At 49.6% G+C, this 27,994-nt stretch overlaps 1 protein-coding gene across 2 annotated transcripts in view; it reads right to left on the bottom strand.

Annotated features, from left to right (window-relative positions):
* The window catches only part of Vipr1 (vasoactive intestinal peptide receptor 1), a 34,834-nt gene extending 17,647 nt beyond the window's left edge, over nucleotides 1-17,187 (bottom strand). Inside the window, exons 1-3 of one of the 2 annotated variants that reach the window (XM_008849448.2) lie at nucleotides 17,107-17,187; nucleotides 7,397-7,502; nucleotides 2,594-2,701 (exon numbers count right to left, since the gene is read on the bottom strand). In XM_008849448.2, the coding sequence (XP_008847670.1) occupies nucleotides 2,594-2,701; nucleotides 7,397-7,502; nucleotides 17,107-17,184 (292 nt within the window). In that variant the 5' untranslated portion in view covers nucleotides 17,185-17,187. The remainder of the gene's footprint in view (nucleotides 1-2,593; nucleotides 2,702-7,396; nucleotides 7,503-17,106) is intronic. The other variant, XM_008849449.2, reaches the window with a different exon arrangement.
* Nucleotides 17,188-27,994: the final 10,807 nt, after the last annotated feature.

The following is a 27,994-nucleotide window of genomic DNA, read 5'->3' as shown; positions in this document are numbered from 1 at the left end:
CAGGCGTGTCCCATAGAGCCATAGGCATTGCTAACAGACTGTATTTTCTCAACCCAAACAATTATTTAGTTAGTTAGTTAGTTGGTGTGTGTGTGTGTGTGTTCACATGTATGTATGTGCCATGACATAAATGTAAAGGTCAGAGGACAAATTTCAGGAGTCAGTTGTCTCCTTCCAACATGTGGGTCCTGGGGATTGAACTCAGGTCAGATTTGGTTGGTAGGTACCTTTACCCACTGAGCCATCTTGCAGGCCCTAATTTTTTTAATTCATGCTACCACAGACATTCTGATCCCCTGAGGAGAAATCTCTTGCCCAGTCAATTGAGTGTGCCCCCATAGTGTGCATGTGGAGGTCAGAGGACAACCTCTGGTGTTTGTCCTCACCTTCCACCTTCTTTGAGACAGGCTCTTTGTTGTTTGCTGCTGCACATGCCCAGCTAGTTGGCTCACCAGTTTCCAGGGTTTCTCTTATCTTGAGCTCTGGGATGATATATGCATTCTACCATGTCCAGATTTACATAGGCTCTCAGGATCTGAACCCACGTCCTCATGCTTGTACAACAAGAGTAGTTTACCCACTTAAGCCGTCACCCCAGCCTCCTCCAGGTATTTTATTCAGTCTGAGTTTTATTTATTTATTTGACTTCCTTTTACTCCTCTGTGGCTTTTATCTTCCATAAGATTTCTTCAGCTTTTCCTAAAGAACCAGGTTCTCTTTGGGGGGCATGCTTTCAGTCCTGCTACCTCAAAGGGCAGGAGTGGGAGTTGGCTTAACATCTTTACTCTTACAAATGCTCTCCCTGGAATCGAAATCCAGCTGCTTACACCCTCCTCATCCACTCTCTTTCATGCATATTCAGTTCCAGGCCACAGTTTTCTATTTCTCTCCATCATCTTCAGAACTGGATTCACTGAGTATAGTCATGTCGGTTGTTCACGGCACAAAGGCAGCTGGCTGTTGGATAATGGGGGCTCAAATCTACTTCATATTCAGGTGAATTCTGGGGATAGGTTGACTGTGTCTGAGGAAGAACTGCTGGTTCTGGTTTGCACAAGGCTCCAGACTGAGTCCACTGAGGCCATCAGCCTTGGGGTTAACCAGATGGTGCACTGAAGTATGGGTTCCTAGACAGAGGAGCTGTCTGGACCTACTCCAACATGGGCAGAAGGAAGAGCTGACCTGGGAGATTCCTCCCGGAATGGGAGAGATGCCTGATGCCAGCTGCTGGGGACCTACTGGAGGTTCACCTGCTACCTATCCAGGAGGGTCCCCTGAGGCATGCCCTGGCTGCTCCCCAACCCCTTGGGAGGGAGGCTGGATCTGTTCCTTACCATGTGGATCACAAGTATAGGAGCCAGTTTAGCCACCCCAAAAGGTCCATTTGGCCCACCTCCTGTCCCCACTTCATCACCAGGGAAGCTAGGATCTAGGGAGGAAAAGATCAACCAGGAATGAGATGCCCAAGAATTCTTCTGCTCACTTGGAGATTCAAATCTGGGTGGGTCCTGCTCCTCACCACTCCTTCCCACCTAGTCCGGATTTTCCCTTACTCCTCCCCACCCACCCATGCACCTATTCATCAGTCCTACCACCCACCCTCCTGCTCCTCATTAGTCCTCCATCCTCCTACTCATCAGTTCCCCATCTTCCTCCTCTCATCAGTCCTATATCCTCCTGCTCCTCATCAGTCCTCCCTCACCACCTTAGAACACAACTCCATTCAGATCAGAGCCCAGGGTTTGGCCTCTGCCCACCTTACTTTCCTCCTGGAGGTCCTGAGCTCCAGGCACATAGCCTTCCTTTGCTGGGATCCTTAAATGCTGCTCCATGGGCTGTAGTTCCCCACTTTGCCCCGACACAGGATCTGTGCTAGTGGTCCCTCCTTCCCTCAGGCACTCAGACCAGCAGAGGGCCCGCCACCTATTGTGTAAATGGTTGCTTATGGTGTCCCTACCTTCCTCTTCCTCCTCCTAGCACCTCTGCCTGTTTATGATAAATTTTTTCATTGTCTCACTAAATGTGTCTCCAGCTAGCACCAGGGCTCCCAGAGAGCAGGCAGGTGGCAGCTTCCAAGGTTTCTTCCCACTGTGTGTGCTTGGTGTGACAGGAGGTACTTATCCACTGACTAAATAAATGACTGAGCATGCCCTACAAATCCTACAGGGCTCCCTTTCCTTTTGGTCTCATATGTGAACATTTACTCAAATAGAACATGACAAGGTGTGTCAGCAAATGTGTGTGGTGGTTTCCCAGGGCCCCAAAGGTCATCTGCTCCAGGCCACAACAGATTGAATCACAACCAAGACAACAGGAACATGGGAGCCATAACTCAATCAGACCCGTCAGTCAATCAGTTATCAATTGCTGAGCAAATATTTAGTGAGCCCTTCCCACACACTTATCTTTATGTGAAGCGCTAATCAAATCCCTCCAAAGACCCAATGCCATGGCCTCCTTGGCCAGGGAACTGCTGCCACCCGCCCCGGGTTTCTCTGCCCAGGCTTTCTCATTTCCTTGAATGGTAAGCCCCTCTCTTGGCCCCATGCACAACACATGGTTCAGCTTCTGCTCTTCAGCCCAGGGCTCTTACCATGAATTGGGGAGAAGAGTTGGAAGATGAGGGGGCAGGCCAGGACCACTACCTGGCCCTGAGGCGTGGCTGGCCAGCAGGTGAGGTTGTCCCACATCTTGCTGCAGCCTGTGGGGGTAAGGACATATCACTAGATAAGCACAGTGACTGTTTTCTTCCTACTCTTGCCAGGCCCAGCCTGGAGGGGTTTCTGTCCTCATAGAGTCTCTGCCTGCCCAGGTCCCGTGCTGATGAAGAGAGGAGAGAGGTCCTTCCTCCATGAACAATGAAGGGTCCCTCAGTATTGGGGCCTCACATATATATTTTTTTTAAGAGACAGGGTCTCTTGTAGTCCAAGCTGGCCCTAAGAAGGACCTTGAACTCCTGATCCTCCTGTCTCCGCCTCCCAAGTTCTGGGATTATAGTTATGTACTGCTTATGTACCACCACACCCAGCTTATGTGGTACTGGGGATCCAACCCAAGGATCATGTTAGGTAAGCACTCTGCTGACTGAGATACATCCCCAGCCCTCAACTGGCATTTGACAGATAGGCACCAGAGATGTCAGGAAGGTAGCCTAGCTGGTTCTGCCTGATAATGAACTGTCTCTCATTCTGACTGATTTTTGGATGTGCCACTGAGCACTTGTACAGGTGTCACTCTTTTGGAATGACCAGAGCTGAGGCTCTGGCTCCATCTTATTAATAAACCCAAGGTACTCAGAGTAGAAGATTCAGCTCTTTGGTGCTTTCTGGGAATATATCACTGAAAATTGCCCGAAGCCTAGATTTCATTTTGTTCTGAACTTCATTGAGAATTGTTAAAAGTTTTGGAAGTTTATGTCACTTATAGCAGCGCTGTGTGAAGTCAGTGACAAGTACAGGCTGTATAGTTCAATCTGCCTTTATAGCCCTCTCATTCCCAGTGCTGATATTTATAGGCACAACCTTCATACTGCCTCTTGTTATCTTTTACTGCCATCACGCCTGCACATGGACATGGCATTCGATTATAAACCACTCTCCTTTTTGTTTTTTTTTCTTTTATAGAACATCATATATATATTTCTGGCAGCACAATGAGTGGCCTTCGTTTTATGATTTGTAAAACAGGCATTTAGATTTCCAAATCTTATATTGCCAAATTACCAGCAGCAGTTTTGAGCAATTTCACCATGCTGTTCAAGCCCTTGTTCCTGACACAAACAAGGTGATTATTCTACATTCAAAAAAAGCAAGGCTCATCCTAAGAGGATATACTAGAGATCATTGTTGTTTTAAAACATGAGTATGCACCTTCTGAATTTCATTTTATAATAGTAAAGGCAGTACTGGAAATATTTGTTGTAAGATGTTGGGTACAAGGGGGTGATGAGCACTCTAGGGACAGATAGTTCTTCACAGAACTTGTAAAGCAGTGTGGAGGTCCCCAGCTCAGGTGGGCTGTGAGCAAAGATCTATTAGCATTCAGGGACTGGCAGGTGAGGGTGCCTAGGGATGTCTCCAAGAGGTCTGCTTTACTAGCCAAATGCAAAGCCAGGTGCCCTCCTGGGGGAGATGAGGACACCTCTGGATCCCTCTCCTCAGGGAGGCTTAATTGTCTCTTTGCGACACTGCCGGCTCCATAGATTTGCTCAGGAAAACCAACCCCAGAGCCAAAGTCAATGCCAGCTGGGCTGAGCCCAGCCCAGCCCAGGTCTGAAGGTTCCTGAGTTCCCAAGAAAGGGGCCTGGGAAGAGGAGGGATGGATGCACCCACTCAGAAAGGACCTCGAGACTCTCAATGCTGGTGAGGTGGGGTGGCAGAGAAGGGGAGGGAGGTGGCAGGGGGAGGGAACTTTTAGGGCTGTAGCAGTTGCGTGGCACCTACAGCTGAAGGCCGAGGAAGACACCTGGCCTCAGAGTGCAGCCTCTCTTCTTGTGGGCCCCATCATTTTAAATGTCCCTGAGAACCCCATGGTCTTGCTCTGGTTTCCAGTCTCTCTTCTGTTTCCAGGAGGACCTATAGGTGCCCCTTAGGCCAAGCAAATCCTGCTCATGATTTAAGACCCTGTTTTAAAAACATCAGCAAGCACCAGCTTTGGAATGTTCCAAAATCATTCTAGCTTCTAAATCAGTAGCTTATATAACCAGTCCATTTCACAGATGAGGAAACAGAGGTGGCAGAATGAGGCATGACCGGAGTCACTTTGCTGGTAAGTCTCTCACCTAGTCACATGCTCCTCTCCTGGTCTGCAGGGCTTGGTGGTATTTCTCTAGGAATTTGGTTGCTGCTGGACTTTGTGTACCCTTGCTGACAGTGCTGGGCACACCCTGTTTTGCAGGCCAGCTATTGTATCTGGATTCCCGCCAGACCTTGAGCTCTCAGAGTTGCCAGCCTGGGCTGGAGTGTGGGGGTGGGTTTTGGCCCTGTGCAAAGTTTTGCCAGAGGTGGGATAGAAGGGAAGGGGACTGGGTCCTGCCCTGGGGGAGGGTGCACTTAGCTTCAGAGAAGTTCAGCACAGCCAAGGTCATGCTGTGAATTAGTGCTGGGTGCAGGACAGAGAGCAGGCAAGGGAGTCAAGGAAGGGGGCTGTGTGGGCTTTGGGTGGGGAGGCACCTTGCAGGAGGCGACTCAGAGGGGGTATGCTGGGGCAGCAGAGTCAGAAAGCCATGGAGGAATGACAGTCACAAAAATGCTTGGTACCCGTGGGTCTAGAAATTTTTCCCATGTGCCCACTCGGGCCTAGGACCCCGGACAGGAAAACCCAGCCAAGAGGCTAAGGTGAAGAACGGAGAGACAGGGAGGGAAGAAGCTCCCAGTGAATCAGCCTTGTAGAATTTCCTATATACAAAGATATACACATTCACAGGCACACTGACCCCAGACACATATGCACACACACAATCATGGGCATGCATGGAGAGATACACAGATACGGACATGGGTAGACTGTGGACATTCACACAGATACACTTACAGGCAGACACTCGAGAACACAACACACCAGGTACATTCCAGTTTAAAGAGACATAGGCCTCCAAATCACAGAGACACTCAGAAGCAGACAGAGTGACAGACCTCAGAGGCCCAGACAGTCCCAGATAGACATGGGTCTGGAGCACCCACCTGCATGCATGGAACACGCACAGAGCTCCAACAGAAGTCAGGGCAGACTCACAGCCTGTAGACCCATGCCTGCCCTCCTCTAGATCTCAGGCTGGTTGCCGAGTGACAGGGAATGACGCTCCACACGCACCCTGTGCCAGCACTGACCTCATTAGGATTATGAGGGTGGCTTGTCTATCCCCCTGGAGGGTTGTTCACAGGCAATGCAGTAGGGTCTAGGGTCTAGAGTCTGGGCTTCTTAGGCCTCCCCATGATCTTGAGGCCTGTACTTATAGGTGAAGTCTGTAGTCTTGGCAGGGTAGGGTGGGGCACATAGTAGGCACATAGGCACCCAGGCCTCTGTCTCTGGGCCATAGAAGTCAGGGGTCACCCTTCCATGAGATGTGGAGAGAGGCTACATACCCACATGTACTCTTGAGCACAGGAGACTAGGGCCAGGCCCCAGGGTCAAGGAGTACCCCAAAAGGGGTTGCATAACAGCCTCATAGTGGTGTCAGGACCCAGGAGCCAGCAAGCTGGACAGGTGCTTCTTGATCCCCTTGCATGACTGTAAGCCCAGCCTCAGGAGATGGATTGAGGCCCAAAGGAGGCCCAGCTGCCTCTCTGTCTCTGTCCTTCCATGCTAGCTCTTCCCTACCACAGTTAGCCTTGAGCCTCCCGCTTTCCCAGCTTCTCTGCCTCCCCAGACCTGCCCACTTTTCCAAATCTGCTCAACCTTGGGCCACCAAGATAAGTAGAAGGTGCTGACAGTTGTCCTGAGAGCCTGCTGCTGGATCTGAGCAGCTGGGGGCAGCTCTCATACTGCCAGGCTGTGTGACCCTGAGACCACCAAAGAGGAGCAGTAGGAACCCTCATGTGCTCAGCCTCCAAGGCTGACCTCCACTTCCTGACCTGTTGAAGGTTGGTTGGGAAGAGAAGATCAGAGTGCGACCATATGACTTAGGGGTGCATGTGCACTGTGTGTGCCTGTGGATACCATATGTACTTGCTCACATGGGCCTTGGCATCTATATGTGCCTCTGTCTCTATCCTCTGAGAGTCGTGGCAGCAGAACTCTGGGTTGAGAAGCAGTTGGGCCTCAGTTTCCCCTCTAGGTGAGACCTACTCAGATTGGCCTACTCCTTGTTTTGGAATGCCGACATGGTTCTGAGCTTCTGTGTGGTCCCTTGTGATAGGTGACATTTTGCAAATGAGCACCCTATTTCTGAGATACTAACAGTACAACAGTCTCATCCCAGAGCATGGAGTTCAGGGGCCAGGTCTAGTTCTGACTCCAGCCTAAGTAAGGGACTGAGGAAGTTGATCAGGAGTGCTTCCATGGTGGGAGGCTGGGGCCTGGGAGCCCCCAGCCCCCTGCCAGCATGTAAATTTCTACCACTTAATACCCTAGGCCACCCATGTTGGATGGGCCAGCAGCCATGGGAATCATCTTGACTTTTCCTGGACCCGCAATGGCAGAGTTGGCTGGGGGCTGCTTTTTCAGGGTCCTAGTTTAGCACATTGTTTTCAGCTTAAAGCTGAGAGCAACCCAGACCCGGGGCAGGGTCAGCAAAGCATGGAATCCCCTTCTATCTGTCCCCTGACTTCGCCTCAGACCGGGCAGCTTCATGGTGTGATCTCTGCCTGTGATCCCCATCTGAGTGGCCAAGGTGAAGATATGTGGCTTGGATTAGACCTGAGTGGACATGGGGCTCCTTTTTTCCCAGGGGCCTCACCTATGGTCTCATTCTCCTGCTGGGTCTCCTCCAGGCACTGCTGGTGTTGCACCTGGATCGACTGCAGGTAGTCACACTCATGCTGCAGCCTGGCTGCCTGGCCACCCTGCGGACAGAGACAGAAAGGGGATGCTGTCATGCATAGACTCCAGGAGCAGGGAGCCACAAAAGGCCAGCCCAGGAAGCAGGACCAGCCCAGACTGAACCAGTTCTCACCCAGGGAATCTGAGTTCCACACTGGACTCCCATTCTAGCCTGAATCTGCACCCTACCTCAGCCCCAGACTGGACTTCCATCTTAACATTATACAGAGTTCCCATCCTAGCCCCAGATTTGAACCCGAATTCCAATCCCAGTCTGAACCCCATACTAGCTCAAGACTGAATGTCCATCCTAGTCCTAGACTGAATCCCTATTTTAGCCCCAGTCTGTACCTATCACAGGCCCAGACTTAGCCCCATCCCAACCCCAGGCTGTACTCTACCTTAGCCCTAGGCAATACCCCAATCCTGACCTGCAAGGCCCCAAACGCTGTCACTGTGCCCCTGCTTTTGCCTTGAGGACGCTCTCAGGCCACCTGGCTCCTGAGTAATGCTGCTGCTATAAGGACTCTGATGGGGGGAGGGGGGGGAGACACGGACATAGCCCCAGGCAGAGGTCAAAGGGCCTCTACCTAGAGTCTTGAGCCTACTACTAGGTTCCACTACTCTGTCCCTGCCTCAGTTTCCCTGCATGGATGGGACCCTGTTAGTGCTTCTCTGCTAAGTTGGATCCTGGCCTGCAGATCCCAGGCTCTGCCCTGGGCAGAATGCAGGAGTCTAGCTGCTTTGTTGTTCCTGTGGTCACCTGTGGTCCAACTTTCCATATGCAGCTAGCACCATGGCTGTCGTAGCCCAGGCCCAGGGGTTGGCCACCTCATTCACACTATCTGAGCATCCAGGTCTTCTCTGCATAGGGGCTGATGGCCTGGAGTTATACAGCAAACATAGGTCCCATCTTAGACCATTAACTTTGCTAGCCGACAACTTGACATATAGGAAGTAATGTGGGACCATCGCAGAGCATGGAACAGCCATGTGACTTGAAGGAGACTTTGTGCCTGTGTCCTCCTTGGGACTTTGGGCTTCCCCTCTTTCAGCTGAAATGCTTGTGGTGATATGGTTTAAGGGATCCATGGTTGGCTCATCCTTAGGTAAGTATGGTGAGAGAGGTGGCCAAGAGGGATCCCAGAGGTGGCCCCTTGACTGTGTCCATCACTGTTCCATCTGGCTTGTCTAAAAGCACACTTCTCCTTCTCCCAGTCTACCAGAAGCCGGTTCCTTCTGTTTTCTGGTCCCATCCCAGCCTCTCAGGGTTCTCCTGACAGTCTCTCTCCTGGCACAAAAGCAGTGGGCAGTGTGGTACCTGCTGTTTCTGCCCACCCCTCACCCATACCCTCCACTCTACTCTCTTCTACTGCCCAGTTCTCATCTTAAAATCCTCTTTCTTTCCTGCTCCCGGTGAACCCTCTGGTAGGGGACATGTATGACCAAGACTTAAGGCGATCGGAGCATTCCCAGTCTCAGTGCCTGGCACATGGCCCAAATCACACTCCTCTGAGCCAGAAGGCTCACACTCCTGGGACTTTGGATTAAGCTAGAAGGCAAGTGGGTTTACTTCTCCTTACTGGACCAGAAACCTCAAAGGACCAGGGTCTGGGGCTCCTCTGGTGATCTTGTTGACAAACAGAACAGGAAGATGAAGGCCACTCCGTGGAAAGCATGACAGACATGGAGAAAACACAGATCTGCTTGACATGGAGCCCCTGAAGGCAGCTCTGCCTGAAGCCAGCTCTTCTTCCCACAACCCAAGCCAATAGCTCTGATTATGGCTTAAGCCAGTTAAATTTCCTATCTTATAACCCAAAGTGTCCAGCCTTGTGATCTAAGGACAGACAACACTTGTCCTCACTTCTGGGGTCCTTGTGAGCCAGGGTGATGGCCACATGAATTGCCAAGAGGTATTCCATATGTGTATGTGTGTATATACACATATACATACGTGCACATGTGGAGTCCAGAGACTAACCTCAGGCATTGCCCCTCAGGTGCCATCTACCTTATTCTTTTGTTTGTTTTTTTGTGGCAGGGTTTCCCTATAGCCCTAGCTGGCCTGGAACTTGCTATGTAGGTTAGGCTGGCCTAGATCTCACAGATATCCACTTGCCTCTGTCTCTGAATGCGGCTGCCTAGCCCCTACCTTTCTTTTTGAGACAGGGTTTCTTACTGGCCTGGAACACACCAAATAAGCTGGGCTGGCTGGCTTGCAAGCCTTAGGGATCTACCCATCTCTGCCTTCCCATCAATGGCTTGTACTATCCGCCCAGCCTTTTTTTTTTTTTTCTCCACATGGGTTCTGGGGGTCTAACTCAAGTTCTCATGCATGCAAGCACCTTACCAACTCAGTCATTGCCCTAGCCTAAGACAGTCCTTTTTGAATCACTGTGGGACATGTAAGTTCCTGGCCACTTCTTCCTGCCACTATCTGACAGGAGAACACTGGCTTACACCATCCGACTGTCTGCCCAGCAGCATAGCCCCAGAGTTCAGTTTGGGGTGGAGGAGAGAGTTATGGGGTCCAAGAGCCCCCAGGGTAATCAGGAGCTCTGGGTAGCTCTGAATCAAAAGGAAGTATGGCATGCAAAAGTTAAACTATCTTTGCCAAAATTTAGTTGAGCAATAGGGAAATAGTGACTTAGAGAAGGACCCAAGGCCACCCAGCAAATCACATTCCTAGAGAGGACCCATATCTCTGACCCCAGTCTACATAGCATCAATCCTTTGCCGGGCCCTTGCCTTTGGCCATCTGATCAACTATGGCTCTTTGGAGGACAGAACCAGGGTGCTCCCTCTAGCCTTATCACTGAGGAATTCAGGCAGACTTTGGACTTCCTCTCCCACTAGTTTCCTTTTTCTAAACATCCTCATTATCCCTTTGGAGTCCAGGCACACAGAGGATATAGGAAAATTTCCTGGCCAAACACAGCCAAGTCTGCTGATCCCTGGCTGAGCTCCAGAGTGGGATCAAGCTGGAAAGGGGGCATTAGTGTGGGTCACAGAGAAAGCTCAAGGAAAATGGGAAAGAATTAGATAACCAATGTGGAGCCAGCATCCCAGGGTGTGCACATGAAAATCCCCACCATGTTCAAGGTTGCAAGAAGACTTGTGTGGCTACCATGAGGAGTTCTAGGGGCATTTGGTAAGAATTCAGGGGATGCAGGTAGGGGTTGGCTTGGGAAGGGCCTTGAATGCCAGTTTTGATTCCTAGGCTATGGGGGACATTCAAAGATGTGGACCAAGAGGATGAGGGTGGAGGGTACATACACATTTTGCAAAGGCCTGCCATATTGTAGGTGGTGGGGTGCAAGGGGATAAAAGTTGTCTGGCGGATAGCTGGCTTCCAAGGGGAGTATGAAAGGCAGGAAGGAGAGTCCTGCCTGCAGGGCACCAATTACTGGGAGTCACCATGAATTCCTTGTGCTGCTGTGGTTTGTCATAGGACCTGGGACCATCAGAGGAGGTGGTGGATTGGCAGTGGTTGGTAGGATTCCAGGGTGATCCGATTTTCCATCTCTCTAGCCCTGTACAGAAACCATAGCACATGCCAAGATTTATTTAATCCCTCTACTCCCAAATCACATGGTAATTGGCAGAGAGGGAAGCTGAGGACCTGGATAGAGGAGGCACATGTCCTCAGCTCTGCAGAAGACTAAACAAAGACCTCATCTTGATGGTGAGGGCCCAAGGAAGCCTGACAGGAATGTTGACCTGAGTGGTGGCCACAACAATGTGCACACAGGTTACAATTCACTGAGATCTGTGGCACTTTAGGGCAGCATGTGGCACACCAAGTTCCCTCTGGAAGAAGGAGCATTATGGTGAGGTGGCAAAGCCTGGTGAAGGCCACAATTTCTGGATCAGACTGTTTGCTACTTCTTGGCTGGATGGTTTTGGCAATTTACCCAAACACATCTGTACAATGAGATCAACAGTAGCAGCACCAAGTTCTAAGAGCCTGCCGACAGTTACATTCAAAGGACACCAACCCTACTACCTGTAGTGGCAGAGGGAACAGTTACTGCCAAAGCCCCAGCCCAGTCCTCATGCAAGGCTGGGCCTGCCCCAGCCTTAATGCCTTGTAGCTGCCCAGTCTGAATGCCCTACTCACTGGCAAGTAGCAGCCATTACCTCCTGAGGTGAGTCTTGAGCCTGTTTTCTCCCTTCATCCGCAGTACATCTGTCTTCTCTTCCCTTTCCCTGTATTGTTATGCCCCTTTCCCAAGAAGAAAAAGTTTTCTTCTCTCAGAATCCACAGTTTTCAAACCATGGTTCCTCTTTGGGAAGGCTGAGTGAGATGAGTAGAGAGAGAACTGGCATGTGTGTGTTCAGGTGAAGTGAGGAAGAAGGGGGAAATCAGGATATAGGTTTGTCTTGGGGGTATAAACATTTTCCAGGAGGCCGGAGAGATGCCTTGGTCCATAAAGGGTTTGCTCTGCAATCATGAGGACCTGAGTATGGATCTCCTGCACCCTTGTAAAAGCCAGGTGTAATGGCACACATCTGACTATCCAGTCTACACATTTATCCAAGAAAGCAGAGAATATATGCTTATAGGAAAACTTTCCTGTGAATGTATATGGTTGATTATGTGTAATTGCCCCAAATGGAAACCAGCCTCCTGGAAATCCTCCTGGCTAAACATCCAGAGAGCTGAGATTACAGGTGTCTGTCACCATGCCCAGTTCTTTTTAAACACACACACACACACACAGACACACACACAGACACAGACACAGACACACTTTTATTACTATCTCTCATTTGTTTCTTGACAGGAGCTGGCTATGTAGCCAGAGCTTACCCTCTAACTTGTGATCCTTCTGCCTCAGCTTCCTGAGTGCTGAGATACAGGTGTGTGACAAAATACCTTACTCTTTTTAACAAAACACACACACACACACACACACACACACACACACACACACACACACACCCATAGAACTTCCCAGGGCTCATAGTAGTGTCAGGACAAGGGCTCTCATAATTAGTAGAATCTCATAAGAGACATCTAGCCCAATGCATCTCTGGGCACTTGTAGGAAATTGGCAGGGGCCTTTCAGAGCTTGTATTCAATGCAAACTCTCTGCCCCTTCAATGTCATCTTGGGTGCTCCTGGCGAAACGGGCTTTAGCGCACCCAGTGTCTGTGGTGATACGGAAGTTGGCATCACCGTGGAAGGTTGAATGCCAGCTGAGGAGCCTTGGGCTGGGAGTCTTTGAGCTACAGATGCAGGTTGGTGACCTCATCCTCTCTTCCAGTGACTTGCTATGCAGGAAGAACTTGTTTGGAAGGGAGCTAGGAGAAGGCACTTCCTGAGAGATGCTGTTCTCTATATCTTAAGCTACACAAAATAGACCATATGGAGGGCTGGCCCTGCCTGGGAAGCCCTCCTCGATGCTTGCTGCCAGTGCACTCTGCACATGCCCCCCTCCCACCTGCCAGCTCACTGTCCAGCCTAGTCCCATCAGTCAGACAGGAGCAACCACTGATGAGATAAACCCTTAAGAATGACACCATATCTCAGCACTCGGGAGGCAGAGGCAGGCAGATCTCTGTGAGTTCAAGGCCAGCCTGGTCTACATAGTGAGTTCCAGGACAGCTGGGGCTACAGGGAGACCCTGTCTCAAAAAGACAAAAAAAAAAAAAAAAAAAAAAAAAAAAAAGAATGACACCATTCACCTTGTGATGCTTAAGTGTGGTCCGGAAGTATCTGAATATTGGATATGAGGGAGACTAACGTTCAAATTGTGTTAAGTCTGACAATAATGTCCTTACACAGGAAAATATTCTTTGGTTTCAGAGAGGCACTATGAGGTAAAAGGTCAGCATGTCTGTAATTGACTTGAACTTGCTTTAGCCAAAATAAGCCATCGATGTAAATAGTAAACGTTAACAAATGTCAGATTTAGTAAGTATTCACATGTTCATTAGGCTAGTCTTACTTTTTTTTTTTTGAGAAAAGTTCTCACTATGTAGCTCAGGCTGGCATGTACCTTGCTGGGTAACCCTGGCTAGTCTTGAACGCTCAGTCCTCCTGTGTGCTGGAATTACAGGCATGACCCACCACTCACAGCTTCATTATGCTATTGTTTCTATTTGACTGTGTTTGAAATATTTTACAGTTGAAAAAAACCTAACTGTACATGTTGTGGAGAGATTAATTTTTTTCTTCCAGAAGTACTTCTAAGATGTATGAGAGCTTATGTGTACTGTAGCTTTCCTGGGTGCAATGTCAACCTTCTGTGTTGAGAAGCCAAATGGGAGGGCAGAATCTGAGAGAGAGGTTGAGCAAACACACTGGGAGGAAAGGACAAGACTTCCCTTAATTCTTAGTTCTCAGGCTCCATCCTTCATCCGTAACCCAAGAGAGCACAATGGAGGGGTTGGTGATGGCAGGAAGGTGGCTGGAACCACAGACTGGTGGGACACAGGTTGGATTCTCACCAAGGCTGCCTTTGCTGTAAGATGTCCCACTACCCACTACCCTCTCTCTGAGAGGCTCTGTCACACTGTTGAGGATTCTTCATAGGGATACCCACCCACCCACTCACATGAATCCTGCCTGCCATGGCTAGATAAGACTGGGGGACCAAGGGGCAGGGATGACCTGCCACACAGGTTCCACAGTACTTTCACCACTCTTTTTTTCTCTCTCTCTTTTCTTCTTTCTTTCTCTCTCTCTCTCTCTCTCTCTCTCTTTCTTTAGTTCACACAGGTCTTGTCTGGATGCTAGCCCTGTTTCATGTAGACCTGGGGGCTCAGGGAAGATCAGGCCCCAGGGAAAAGGTAAAGTTGACTCCAGCCCAGTCCTACCTTCCCACTCCTTCCTCACACTGGGCCAAGGGTTTTTTCATTCCTTCAGAGATGAGGAAACTGGGGCCTTCCACAGAGATTAAAATTGTTCCCTAGGGCAGCTGGCCATGGCTATGCAGTGGGGCGGGGACCAGGACTTTTGTCCCAAGCTGCAGCTCCAGAATAGAAGCCTCAGAGAAGGTTGAGTCTTAGGGCTCCAGGTTAGGAAGACAGAAACTTCTAGAAAGAGAGCCCTTTTGCTCAGCATGGTCCCCAGGAGTCCTGGGCAGGCATAACAGAGGATGTCTTTCCACTTCAGAAGATGACCTGGCCCAGCGGCAGCCTTGTTTCCTAAAGCACACAGGGTTGCCTTTGAGAGGTCAGAAGTGGACAGACCCTAGTAAGGCTGAGAGTGGTGTCCAGGAAGGACACTTCTGGTAAGGTGATGCTTTCAGGGTCAGGTAGGAAAGCAGTCAGAGCAGCCAGCTCCCCTGACCCCTCAACACTCTGCCTCATCCCAGCCATCTAGAGTCTGAGGGCAGCTGGGAAATTGGGGCTCCCTCTACTCTCTAGAATCAGGCTAGCAAAGGCTATTTTACAGCCTGGGGTGGAAGGTTGGCCAATGTGGCTAAACTCTTCAGGGCAATGTCATGCCTCCCACAAGGAGCTGTTGGACAGAGCAACTCTGTCCCTCAGTTCTAGGAGGCTGTATCCCATATTCCCTGAGCTCTTCTTCCTGGGTCACTGGGTATGATGTGCTCCTCCTGCAGACAATATCCCCAGGGTAGGATCTCAGACTGTCCCTCTTCTTCATGTCCCCCAGCCTGACCCCAGTGTGGCACTGGGCATCTGTCTGCTGCCCAGGAGGTGGGAGCTGTGGAAGGAAGGGCTTGGAAGACACTTCCTCCTGTAACACTGGAGGTTTTCTTCCTTTTTTTTTTTTCTTTTGGCTTCCCTGTTCAAAGATTTCCCTTCCCAGGCTGAGGCAGGGCCCCATAAACGGAGTTGATAAGGCTCTAGGCCTTCAACATGAACTTTGCAGCTGCCATTTTATGACTCTGATAACATGTACCCCCCACCCCCAAGTCTGGCTGGAGCAAGAGGACTGGGTGCCTGTTCCACAAGGGAGGAAGAGACAGAACAGGGCAGGAACTGGAATCCCTGTCCAGTTCTGGCTAAGATCCTTCTTGTTTTATGGGCCCAGCTCTGCACTGGCCTAAGAGGATGGTGACTCTGACCCTACAAGATGGGCAGAACAGCCCAGGGAGGCTAGTAGGGCTGAAGGGTGGATCACAGGTGGGAGGTCAGAAGCAATCACTGAAGGTTGTTTAGAGGAGTAGGTTCTGAATGAATAAGATGTGGGAAGATGGGAGGGCAGGTATTGGAGGAGTTGGGCTTAGTCTGTGTCTAGGTGGAGGGCAAATGTGCCTTGGGCTCAGAGGCCTCCAGGGACAGAGGACCAGAGAGTCAACAGAGGTTTCAAGACCTCTGGCTTACCCCAAAAGAATTAGGAGTAGCTAGGACCCAGGTTTGGGAGAGCTAGAGGGTTGCTGGTGTGGCCTGGAGACTGATACTAAGGTTCAGAGCTGGTGAGCTTAGAGTATGAGGAGATGGGGCTATCAAGGAGAGAAGAGGAGGAGCAGCACCTGCCAACTCTGAGAAGACTACATCTGTGCTAGGGGATGAGCTGCTTCCTGCAGCCACAATGTGCAAGAAACCAGCTAGGTAAAACACTTATGACCTGGTTCCTGCCCCAGTGGAAGTGATAATATGAGAGGTGGCCATGGGATAAAACCAACTAGGTGACCAGATTCCCCACCCTCCTCCCAGCAGCCTGGATCTGGTCCCTGGCAGCCTGGATCTGGTCCCAGACAGAGACCTACTTACATTTTAGGCCCTGTTGAAGCAACAGCTCCACAATTTTCAAGGCCCAGGGCAGGGGCAGATCAGCCTCTGTCCAGACTGACTGGCAGGAACAGGAATGGGTAGCTTTGGTGTCCCTGGGCTCCACTTTACCCTTCTGCAAAATGGGTTTGGGTAGACACTAAGTTTTGAGGTCTTTCCCATTCTCAGATGAGGTGACCCAGCAACTGCCCAGTGTCCCTGGTAAGCCATCAACAGCCATAAGAGCATACCCACACACTGGGGCAAACATACAAATCCATGAGTAGAAGAAGCAGAGGTCGGAGGCAGAGGGAGGCCTCCTGCTTTTTCTGATACATACCTGTTCTCTACCCCCTCCCCCGCACACTAGCCCGGACCTCTTCCTGCAGTCCACCGTCCTGTTCTCCACTACTTAACTGTGCTCCTTGAAGGTAGGGTGCAGGAAGGAGACTTCCCGTCACTCATCAGATCCCAACTGTACCTCCTAGGCCCAGGCACCAACGCTGGGTCCGCTGCTGGGACTTCATCATCCAAGTACACATCTCTGAACCCTCACAATCTCCCTCCCACCCACAGTCTGCCGGATCTCCCATCTCACCGGACTCTTCGCGCACGGCTCTTCTCCCCACGCACTCCCACAATCACCCCTCCCAAAGCAAGTCTGGGGCTCCTGCTCTCCTCCAACCCCTCCCCGCTGCCTGGGATCGCCTCGCGGTGCGCGCTCTGGGCTGCGCTGGGAGAAACCCGGTGCCACTTAGCTCCCACGCCTTGGTAGATCCCATGCTAGATCCGGTCCCGGACCGAGGGAAGAGGAGAGCCCGGGGTTCCCACTGCCCCCTCTGTGGCCTTACACAGAGGAGCGGCCAGATGGCCCCAGCTCCGCCGCCCACGCGGCACCCCCATCCCCGGGATCCGGGAGGCTGGGCGGACACTCACCATGGGGCCGAGGGCGCAGGCGAGGGCTCCTGCCAGCACGCACAGCCAGCGGGTGGGTGGCGAGGTCGGAGGATGCATAGTGCGCCCCGGCCCGCGGCCGGCGGCGTGGCACGGCTCCGGACTAGGCGGGTGGCGCAGCGCGGGACTGCCCGCAGCAGAGCAGAGTGGCGCGGGCCGGGAGACCCGGCTGTAAGAGGCACAGCTCAGGGCTCGGGCGGGCCGCGGGGGCTCGTCTGACGAGCGGCGGGTCCAGCCAATGGCGCAGCGGAGGCGGGGCCTCGGTGCAGGTAGAGGGCGGAGCCTGGGTGCCCCCATGGAGTGAGTGGGTAGTCTTAGAATGCTGTGAGCTTTGCTCACCTCGGTGGCGGTCCGGAGCTGCTCACCAGCCTGCGCCCTTGGAGGCTTCGCTGCGCCGACGCTCTAGCCCTAGCATGGCCTCCTTACGCCGCCCGCGACCTCTCCCAGCCCCAGGTCCTCTGGCCCTGGGGGCGCCCTTGGCCGCGGAGCAGCTTGTACTCAGGTCTGAGTACCGAGCCGCCTGCTCCGGGAGTCCTTGCCACCACCTCCCCGCGTCCCACGGCTGCATCCTGGGGGCCCCAGGCGCGCGGATCAAGTTCCTGGACGGAAAGCGCCGCAGCTTTCCCGGCTTCAGACTGAACTTGACCCGGGTCCGGCAGGGTGCGCTGCTGCGTTGGTCCGCGACCTCGGGAGTTCGAAGAGGCCAGACTGCAGGTTCCTCCCGGACAAGGGCGGCAAGCGGGGAGCGCCCCAGCACTGCACATGCGTGCGCCTGGAGATGGACGCGGCCAGCTCCCGAGGGACGCGGTATTCGGGTTCCAGCGCCCTCGCGCGGGGAGTACAGGCCTGTTGGGGCTCGCGGGCGCGGACTATGCTCGGAGACCCATCCTCCTCCTGCCTGCCTGGCTTCACTGGAGGGAGTCTGAAGTCCCCAGGGGCCAGGACCCAGGCTGCCAGTCACCGGAAGGTCTGCCACAGGTGGCCTTTGGCTGCGCTCTCCCCAACGCCTGTCCTTCGGGCTCTGATCATTTGCTTCTGGGGGGGGGGGCGAGAAGTCCCTGGTTCAACTTCTTAAGGAAGGAGCGCAGATGGCTGTCTTGTCCCTTTTCCTAGGGCTCAAGCCAGCACTGCGTGGGTGTAGGAGGCTTGTGGATAGACGGGATAGAGGGGAGGAAGTCGGTGAACAGGAGGAGGCCGCGTGTCTCTGCGCGCCAAGTGGGACTTGCTGCCAGCTTGCAGAAGGTCAGAATTCAGGCACCTACGGCAAGTAGGTGCACAGGAATTTCAGGAGGACTCGCCTGGAACTTCCTAACCTGTAACTGGGGAAATGTGGGCTGTGGGTGTGGCCTTGAGGAAAACAGGGAAAAGGAACCCCGGCCCTCCTCCATTTATGCTAGCTTGGGGCGGGGGTGGGGGGTTGGAAGGGTGGGGGGTACTTTCTGACTACCCTCCTCTAGTTCTTCCCATCATCCCAACGTAACTGCCTGGGTCTCCTCCCCCGCTTTTTAGTCCAGATCCTGAGCCAAATCCTGCTGTGTGCTAGAGCACAGAGGTGGGTAAGCAGACTCAGGAACCCTTGCACACCCTGGGATTATTCCTCCTTCTAGAAAGCAGGCTAGCTGAACACAGCTTTCTCCAGATATGGCACTGCTATGTCTTTCTGAGGTTTGGATTCCACTTACCAGTGGAAGGAGTGGTTGCCAGCCAGCTCCTCAGCTATCAGGACTTCAGAAGCCATTGTGAGTCCAGAGGGCTTGCCCCTTCTTGTGACCCTGGGTACCCTCCTCTCAGGCCACCATCCCTTAACAGGGCAGTGGGATCATAACTTTATTCTGGGGAGTCATGTCTGATGGCATGGTGTCCTCAGACCTAGATGTGAGCATTAACCCCCCCCCCCAGAATAACAATATCCCACCCTCAAGTGGGTCTTGGAGGACAATGCCTGGGATCTCAGCACTTGGGAGGCTGAGGCAGGAGGACTGCTGTGAATTTGAGGCCAGCCTGGGATACATGGTTAGGGCCATATAGCAAGACACAGTAACACTTCACCTTAGTAGCCTGTTAAAGTGTTCTTGCTCTCTCAGAGGACAGAGAATGTGGAGACTTGAGGATGCATTGAGGGGGATAGGAGTTGGGGAAAGAAGGGAGCCAGAGCCCATTTTGCCCTGGGACCCTTACCAGATGACTGGGTAGGATAGGATGGAAGGAAAGGCCAGCAACAGGGATGGCTACCCTGTTCACACTGATCCCTCTTCATTTGGAGGCTGGAGGGCTGGTGCCAGGCTAGAGCTGAGAGGGGCAGGCAGGATCTCTAGGTGCCCTCCCACCCAACCCCCCAGGAAGGGAAGATGGTGCAGGAAGAATAGTTTTCCTTCAGATTTTTCAAAGTGGAAGTTACCTTATGTCTTTCTGGATTGTTCCCCTGGGGGAGCTATCCTTCTGAAAGACACAAAACACATTCAGAAGTGACAGGATCAGGAACAAGAAAACAATAAAACAAAAACTCGAAAAATTGAACTCAGGCTACACTTGATCATGTTTCAATTCATTGTTTCCCAATGTCCTGTGTGCTTAGACACTGGGGATCAGCCATGGGCTCACTCGGGGAATCTTGGGGAATCTGAGGAGGAGGTCATCTGTTGTCTATTAAGGAGATAAGAAAGGGTTCTGGGAGGGGAGAGAGAGAAATCAGAAGCAGAGGTGGGATAGACACGCTTCCTGAGGTGGTGGGAGCAGGTGCCTGAGGTGGTGGGACCAGTTACTTGGCCTCTCCCACCTTGTCCAAAGCCCAAGTGCCCCTGGTCCAGTTGGAGAGGAGAGCTTGGGCCTCCTGCTCTCTCTTCCCCCAAGTCCTTCTTGCATGAGTCCTCCTTGGGCAGGACTGATCAGTTCCTGGATCACTGCAACCTGTTCCTAGGATTTTGCACAATCCCCCCCCCCCGATTATTGCCAGAATCACAGGGGTGCAGTTGATGCAGGAGGTGGGAGCAGGGAGAGGAAGACAGTCACTTGTTATCCCCCGTGACAGCAGACTCAGAAGAATCTGCAGTTACTCATCCTAAGCCTGTCTGGCTTCTTGCCTGCTGTATCCCTGCTGCGTGTGCCACCCTCGCCTCCTCCAGGGCTTCAGTCACCTCTCAGAACTCCTCATTCAGTGCTTTGCGCTCTTGCTCAGGAGCCAGTGGGTTCTGCTGGAATAGTAAGGGTGGCTGTGGAACATAGAGTGCCTCTGAGCTGTGTGATGGGGCCAAGCCAAGGCCAGGTGACAAACACCCTTCCCTGGGGAGCCACTGCTCTGGGATTGGTCAGTGGACCCATCCACATTGCCCTTTGGATGGGGCCAAGCTTTGCACTTCTGAGCCTCTGAGTTGAAGGAACTTATACCTTTAGGTCTATATCCATGGTGGCTGACAGCTGCCTCAGCCTCCTCAGGGTGTGCCTTCTTTGGGGACTAGTCCTTCCTGGGTGCAAATGCATTTCAACTTTGTGCTATGGCTTGGTAGAAGGCAGGGAGGCCTGGGTAGATGCTTAAAGAAGTATCCCTCATGGGTCTTCTGTGATAGTGTGGACATCCATCCATACATACATCTCCCCCTCCCTCATCTATCACTGTGCCTGGCAAGGCTTGTGATTTTGATGTAGACATGGACTGTGCTTTCTAGGGAGCCTAGCATTGCTTGGCAAGGGACAGAGGGATCTTATAGTGGTGTTGCAGTTCCACTCAGGAACAAAGTTCGTGGAGTAGAGGGAGTTGGGGAAGCCTTGTCCAGACTGGTAGGTATAGCAACAAAGCCCAGGGACCACTCTTGAAATGATCATCCTTTGTCCTGAAGTCTGGGCCTTAGAGGGGCTGGTGCCACCAATGGATGTCTCATTTGAGGTGTTTCAGAAAGCAGATGCAAAGATGGATCTAGGAAAATGGAAGTTTATTGGATGCAGGGGGTTCTTGTGAAAGGTAAAGGAGGAGAAAGCGGGGCTGGGTGAGATTCTCAGACTGTGCTATAGATCTGAAACTCTCATCCACCTGACTGTGGGTTCCAGAGCAAAGATTTCATAGAAGTCTGCATGCTTGGTTGAGGGCAGGATTGTCAGGGAAGAATATGACTTTACACACTACGGCAAGACACAAGGCAATACGGCTAGAAGTTCTGGCTTTCCTCAGAGCTGAATGACAAGTTCTCCCTTCCCCCCTCTCTCCCTCCCTTCCTCTCCCACCTCCTTTTTTTCTTTCTTTGACAAGGTCTCATGCAACACAAACTGACCTTAAACTTGCTATGTAGCTGAGGATGACTTTGAACTTCTGGTCTTCCTGTTTCTATCTTTTGAGTGCTCAGGTTATGGGCCTGGTTTATGAGGTGCTGGGGATTGAACCTAGGGCTTCATGCATTGTAAGCACGCACTCTGCTGACAGAGCTACATCCACATCCCCACAAGTTCTTTCTTGAGGAAGGCTCATGTGATACACCTCTTTGGCTTTCACGAGAAGAACCCGAAGCATGGGAAATGAAGGGAGTAGAAGAGCTTCAGTCCTGCTCCAGGGAATAGAGTAAGATACTGAGATTCTATCTTAGAGCTCCCAGTCTGAACACAGAGGGATGACTTCAGAGCTCCCTTCCACCAAACCCCAAGGGTCAGCAGTCAGCCATTAGGCCTGTTGGCATGGAATTCATGGTGCAGTGAGTCTGGAGATGCTAGAGAGAGGGGTGTCTCTTGAATTTACTCTCTGTTGGCAGCCACAAATGATCACTGAAGTGTGTATGTATACAAACACATATGTGTTCATGTGTGCCTGTCTATATGTGTCCATGTGTGCCAGTGTGTGAGTACGTGTCCTTGTGTTTGGGTATGGGATCTGCCCAGACACATCTATTCCCAGCTGGGGGTCTAAGAGAAGGGTTAGCTGGTGCATGCTGGGAGGAGGTAGAGCTTAGGGGCAAGGTTCTGGGTGGTCAGGAGCAGAAGCAGTGCCCAAGGCAACGGACAGCACCAAGTTTTGTCTCAGAGTTCATTTCTGGTACAGTGGACCCCTGTCAGCCACTTCCCACCCCAGGGAGAGCTCAGGTTGACTCTGCAGGGGATCTCAGAGTTCTTATCTCCTTCTGTCCCAACCCTGTATTCTTGTGACTTGTAGCACAGCTGACCTTGGGCAGAGATTCTGGAAGAGGGAGATTGTGCAAGTTGGACAAAACTCACATGGAGTTTCAGTAACATAATAAATGCCATCAGAGATTAGTGAGTGTTAAAAATTTATAGCTGTCCAATGGAAATTCCTGTATAATTACCAAACAACTAGGAGGAAGAGGGAGAGGAGGAGAAGGAAGAGAAGAAAGAGGTAGGAGATGGAGGAACAGGAGAAGGGGGAGGAGGAAAAGGAGGGAGAGGAGGAAGAGAGGAAGAGGAGGAGGAGAAGGGTTCTTTCTTCCCCAAGAAGAAAAGCCCTCACAAACACAACCAGAGAGCTGTGTCTCCCAGGTGATTCTAAATCTTGTCAAGTTAACAATTAAGACCAACCAGCACAAGGAAAATTAATATTGCTGTTGTTAGAATATCCCATCTGTGAAGAAGGTATAAGAACTCCAAACACCTGTGCATCTAATCTGTAGTGTCAAGATTATAAAATGGGTGCACTATATAGAATCTATAGAATCTATATAGAATCATAGTAGTGAAAGACCTAGAAGTCTTCAATCAAAGATCTATTTAGCCATCTGAATAAATGAACTAAAACTACATCTGTGGTATGTTGGTAGAGGTATATATAACTAAAATATGCTATTGGCAACCAAAGCAGGAGGCAGAAATAGTATGTATGATGCAATGTTACTTAGGTAGAATTTAAAACCTCAACATAGTACTATGTGACTTTTATGGACATATAAATATGTAGAAAGGTATAAAAAGTGTCCAGGAATGATAATCACCTAAGTCATGTTAGTGGTTAATGCTGCAGAGAAGAGGAGGGGGATGGGCTGGAGGAAGCAATACTTGGTTTCAATCGCTCTGTAATGAATGAGCACCCATGTAACAGCTTGCAACAACACCCACTTATTGTCTCACATATTCTGTATCCAGAAGTCCACATGATTGCTGAAATCAATCAAGGTGTCAGGCAGGGATGTGTTCTATACAGCTCAAGGTCTTTGTTCAAGTTTCTTCAGACAGTTTGTGGAATTCAATCCTTGCAGTTCTCTCTTTTTATAAAAATTTTTTTATTAATTTTTGGGAACATCATATAATGTACTTTGATCATATGTCCCTGTTCCTCCTACTCCTCCCAGAACCTTCCCAACCTCCCTATCCACCCAACTTCACATTCATTTACCCCCATTGAGTCCACTGTGCTAAAATATTCTGTGTGGAACCTTCTCTGGATTGTCAGGTCATACCCTTGAAGACTCTTCTGATGGCAACTTGTAGGGTTCATTATCAGCTCCTAGAGACTGACCTCTGGACCTGCTTCATAGATGTTAACTTCCTTTGTTTGGTTGCTTTTTTGAGACAGGGTCTCTCTGTGTAGCTTGAGCTGAACTTAAACTCCCAATCTTTCTGCCTGAGGCACCTAAGTGCTGAATTGCTGGGGTGGTCCACCATGTTTGATTTTTTTTTTTAGAGTTATTCACTTTTAATTCAAGTGACAGCATCTTAGTTAAGATTGTTCAGTGATTAAGAGTGCTGGTTGCTCTTGCAAAGGACCCAGGTTCAGTTCCCAGCACCCACATGGCAGCTAATAACAATCTATAACTCCAGTTCCAGGGGATCCAATGCTCTCTTCTGACCATGCACAAAATGGGTGCACTTACGCACATGCAGGCAATACAGTCATAAACACAAAATAAAAATAACAAATCAAAGTTTTTTGAAAATCCTAACTAGTTTATTTGGCTTGCTAGAGCATAGGGTGAGGGTTTATTTACAGAAGAGTAGGTGTCCCCCATTTATGGCTGCACTGGAAAGTCCACACTCAAATATAGACCCTGTGACTTCCCGACAGCCACACAAAATGGTAAGAGAAGTGCCTTGTGGTGTTCTTGGCTTATATATCCTTAGCCCCTCCCTCACATACAGCTAAGATCGACTAATTGGGTGGGAGGGTAACTGGCTCCCCTCTTGACTCCTTGATGAGCATGGGAAGGAGGTGTGACTATAGCTTGCTGGTACAGTGGTTGGAGGACACTTCCAGTTAACACTCCGCCCTTCCTCCAGCTCTTAAATTCTTTCTACCAACCTCTTCTGCAAAAGTCCCTGAGTCTTGGAGTGGGTGGTAGGTGTAGGCAAGGCACTGAACTTTCCAGTCTCTGCATCATGAGTTTTCCATGGGCTGTAGGCATTTCAGTGGGATTCCATCTACTATAAAAACACAAACAGCAAGAAGCAAGAACATCTAACAGTGGCTGCTATAGTAACTTAACCTATGGGTATAAACATAAATGCTTGGTCGGTACTTTAGCAGGTGCATCACATCCATCTAAAAAAACAATTGCAGTGGCTTTCCACTGGGACCTATATTCTCCTCTGCCACAGGGGGTTGGCTGGGTCTACAGTACCAGATGTGTGTTCCACCCCTAGGAGCGGGCATTATATCCAGGCAAAAATTTGCTGGTTGCACATACACTAGACACTCCACTATTGCACCAGTAGGAACATCTTGTTTGGTATGTTGATAGTGCAACACATGGGGTCCATCGTTGAGGAGAATTATAGGGAACTATTCTCCTCCAGTCATCTGCATATCACCTTTTGATACCATGAAAGCCACCCATCCAGTGGTAGGGAGTTTCCAGCTTAGTCCAAGCTTGATTTCTCTCTCTCCCACACTCACATCAAGCAGTGTCTTCATTGGCAATGGCCTCTATTGTTTGGGGGACATGTTTGATTTTTATTTTTTAAAAATAATTTATTGAGAATTTCATACATGCATATAAGGTGTTTGATCAAATCCATGCCCACTCCGTCCCCTCCAACTCCTCCCATATCTCCACATCACTTTTTTTCTGATAATTTCATGTACTCGTTCTTCTTTGATTTATTTATTTATATTATTTTTATTTTATGCATATGCGTTTATTGCCTGTGTGTAGGTAAGTGCACCTGTGTCGTGCAGTGCCCTCAGAAGACAGAAGAGGCTGTTGGCTCCCCTGGAACTGGAGTTATGGACAGTTGTTATTTGCCATGTGGGTGCTGGGATTTGAACCCAGGTCTTCTACAGGAACAACCAGTGTTCTTAACTGCTGAGCCATCTCTCCATCCTGATTTATTATTTTTTAATGGGGATTCTGGCTACTCTAACATATCCCTCTCTGAAGAGGTAACCCTAAAATCTTTTAAGGATTAGATAAAAGCTTCCAAATACTTTCAACATTTTTGGCCTTTGAAATAGAGTATGTTGCTAAGAGGCCCAAGGACATTTTGACTTTTAGCCAAGAAACTGGCTACTTTTCTTTGGGGTCTTTTTACCCTAACTGCCTAGCCACTTCCTACCTCCCATTCTTATCACACCATCCTCTGAAGAGGTTACCCAGTTTGTGGATAGGTAATCAGGATACAGATGGCTCCGGCTTCTTCCATGTGGAACAGGGACACAGGGTGAGGCGATTGGGGTACCCCTTCAGTGGGTCTATCTAAAAGACTCCCAAATTGTGTGACTCTTATCTCTAGGTGGAAAAGACAGCCCTTGGCTGGCGAATAGGGGATGTGAAGGAGAAGTAAAGGCAAGAGTAATTAGCATTACAAGTTCTAGACAGGGAAATAGAAAAAAGTCAGAATGGGGCAAATTTCAAATGTTCACATGAAAGTCCATTGGAATTTTTTACTGAGAGCTTCCAAAAACATCCCTCTATTGGGTTCCTCCTCGTTTTTCTTTTGTCAGCCAAGGCTGGACTCAAGAGTGATGGATTCATGGTTTGCTTTCAGGTATTTTGATAACTGTTGGAGTGGTTAGAATCAGTGTCAGTTCCCTCTCAAAGGCTTCTAGATGGGGGGAGAAAACAAATTAATCCATCATTTTAGAACAATAGCTGGTTGTCCCCCTTAGCTACAGGTGGGCACTACAGTATTGGAGACCAAGATTTGAAGTCTTACATCTGAGCAGCACTTTCTGATTAGGAACAAAACCATCGATGAGAAGTAATTGTCTAAATAACTTTTTATGTGGACTTAAGCCTAATATCTGGGAAGTGTAATACCCTAAACTCTTAAAGAAATATACTGATCACTTTACTCTTTGGTTATGCTTTCCTTTTGGGTGTTTAAGACCATACAGTTGGCCCAAATAAATCAATTTATTTTTACACTTAAGGTCCTTTGAGGATCTGTTCCTCAGGGGTTACATGGGCTTGGGAGGCGCTCCTGGCTCCTTTCTTTTACCAGTTCCATCTATGTGAAGATAAGTCAAAGGTCCTGCTTGACCATGTCTGGCTTCACTTGGAAGCATGGAGGAAATGTTTTCTCTGAATTGACCCTCACCTTTGTAGACTGGACACTGGTTCAAGTCCATCTGGTGGGGTTTCCACAGCCTCCCTGAATAAGAGGACAGGTGGCTCATCACAGTTACAGGACATTTTGAGAGATGTTCCATTGTCCCCTGGAACTTAGTGGACCTTGGAGAGCAAGGGGAAAAAACTGTCCTTTAAGTCCCTCTGACCACATTATATAGGCCTCAACCCATGGCTGTTAAACATCCAATAAAGTTAGTTCCACCAGTCTGGTACTTTTAATTACCATGTGCTATGTAGATAAAGCTTTGGTTAAAAAAAATGAATGTTCTCAGATAAACCTTGACTAGATATATATTTTGTTCCTTAAACTAGTTGACTAAACTATGACCTTAGAAAATTTAAGATTACGTGTATATTATTTTTATCTCATCCTTTATATATCATAACAAACCTACACAGACCTTCATCACTTGCTTAGGCTTTCTCATTTTTTCTGTCTATTTTGGAAAATATCTCCAGTCCCATATCCTTTTAATATCTTTTACATTTTCATTTTTTTAAATAATTATGAGACATAATAACATTAACAAAATTTCCATTTGTTGTGAGAATTCTTTTCCTGGGGATACTAAGCAATGCTTATTCCCTTTTAAGGTTCTAGTATCAAACCAATGCTTGATTAAGTTTTACTAGGGAACCAATGAATTTATTGAGATTACTTACTAAGATACCTGAGGGGTTGATGAGGTGTATGAATGACTTGAGGGTAGGCACACTGGAAAGCCTTTACCCAGCATGGGTCAAGCCTTCTCTTCCTAGCCTTCCCCAGATTGTATACTTTAGCCCTCCCCAAATCCAGGAGACCATGTGTGATTAATGCCAAATTACATGCAGTTGGCTGTGGGGCTGGAGAGATTGCACAGTGGTTAAGAACACTGGCTGCACTTGAAGAGGACCTGGCAGCTAACAATCCAGTTCCAGAGGAATCCAATGTTCTCTTCTGACCTCCTTGGGCATTGCATGACATGAGTGCATTTACATACATGCAGGCAATATACTCATACACATGAAATAAAAATAATAAATAAAATATTTTTAAAAACAGGCTAACAAGAGAACCTCTAGATTTTTCTGCCTCCTAACTAGTGAAACATGCCTATAATCTGAGCAACTGGAAAATGAAAGGAGGCGGATCAGGAGTTTAAGGTCATCTTTAGCTATATAGCCAGTGACCAACTTGAGACATGAGACCCTGTCTAAAAACAAACAAAACCAAGAAAAGCTCACTTGATTAAGTCATAAGCCAGGGCCACCCATGCCCAAAGAGAGATTACACAGACACTAGGGGCAGGAATCTTGGTGCTATCTTAGAATTTTGCCAAGTTCACAACTAAGAACACCAGAAAAGAAACAACAAATTAAATCCAAAGAAAGAA

The sequence above is a fragment of the Nannospalax galili genome, unplaced genomic scaffold, assembly GCF_000622305.1.
Source record: "Nannospalax galili isolate Female #2095 unplaced genomic scaffold, S.galili_v1.0 scaffold443, whole genome shotgun sequence".
Taxonomy (NCBI): Eukaryota; Metazoa; Chordata; class Mammalia; order Rodentia; family Spalacidae; genus Nannospalax; species Nannospalax galili.
Note: the sequence above shows the minus strand (reverse complement) of the source record. Positions and strands in the feature narration are given on the sequence as shown.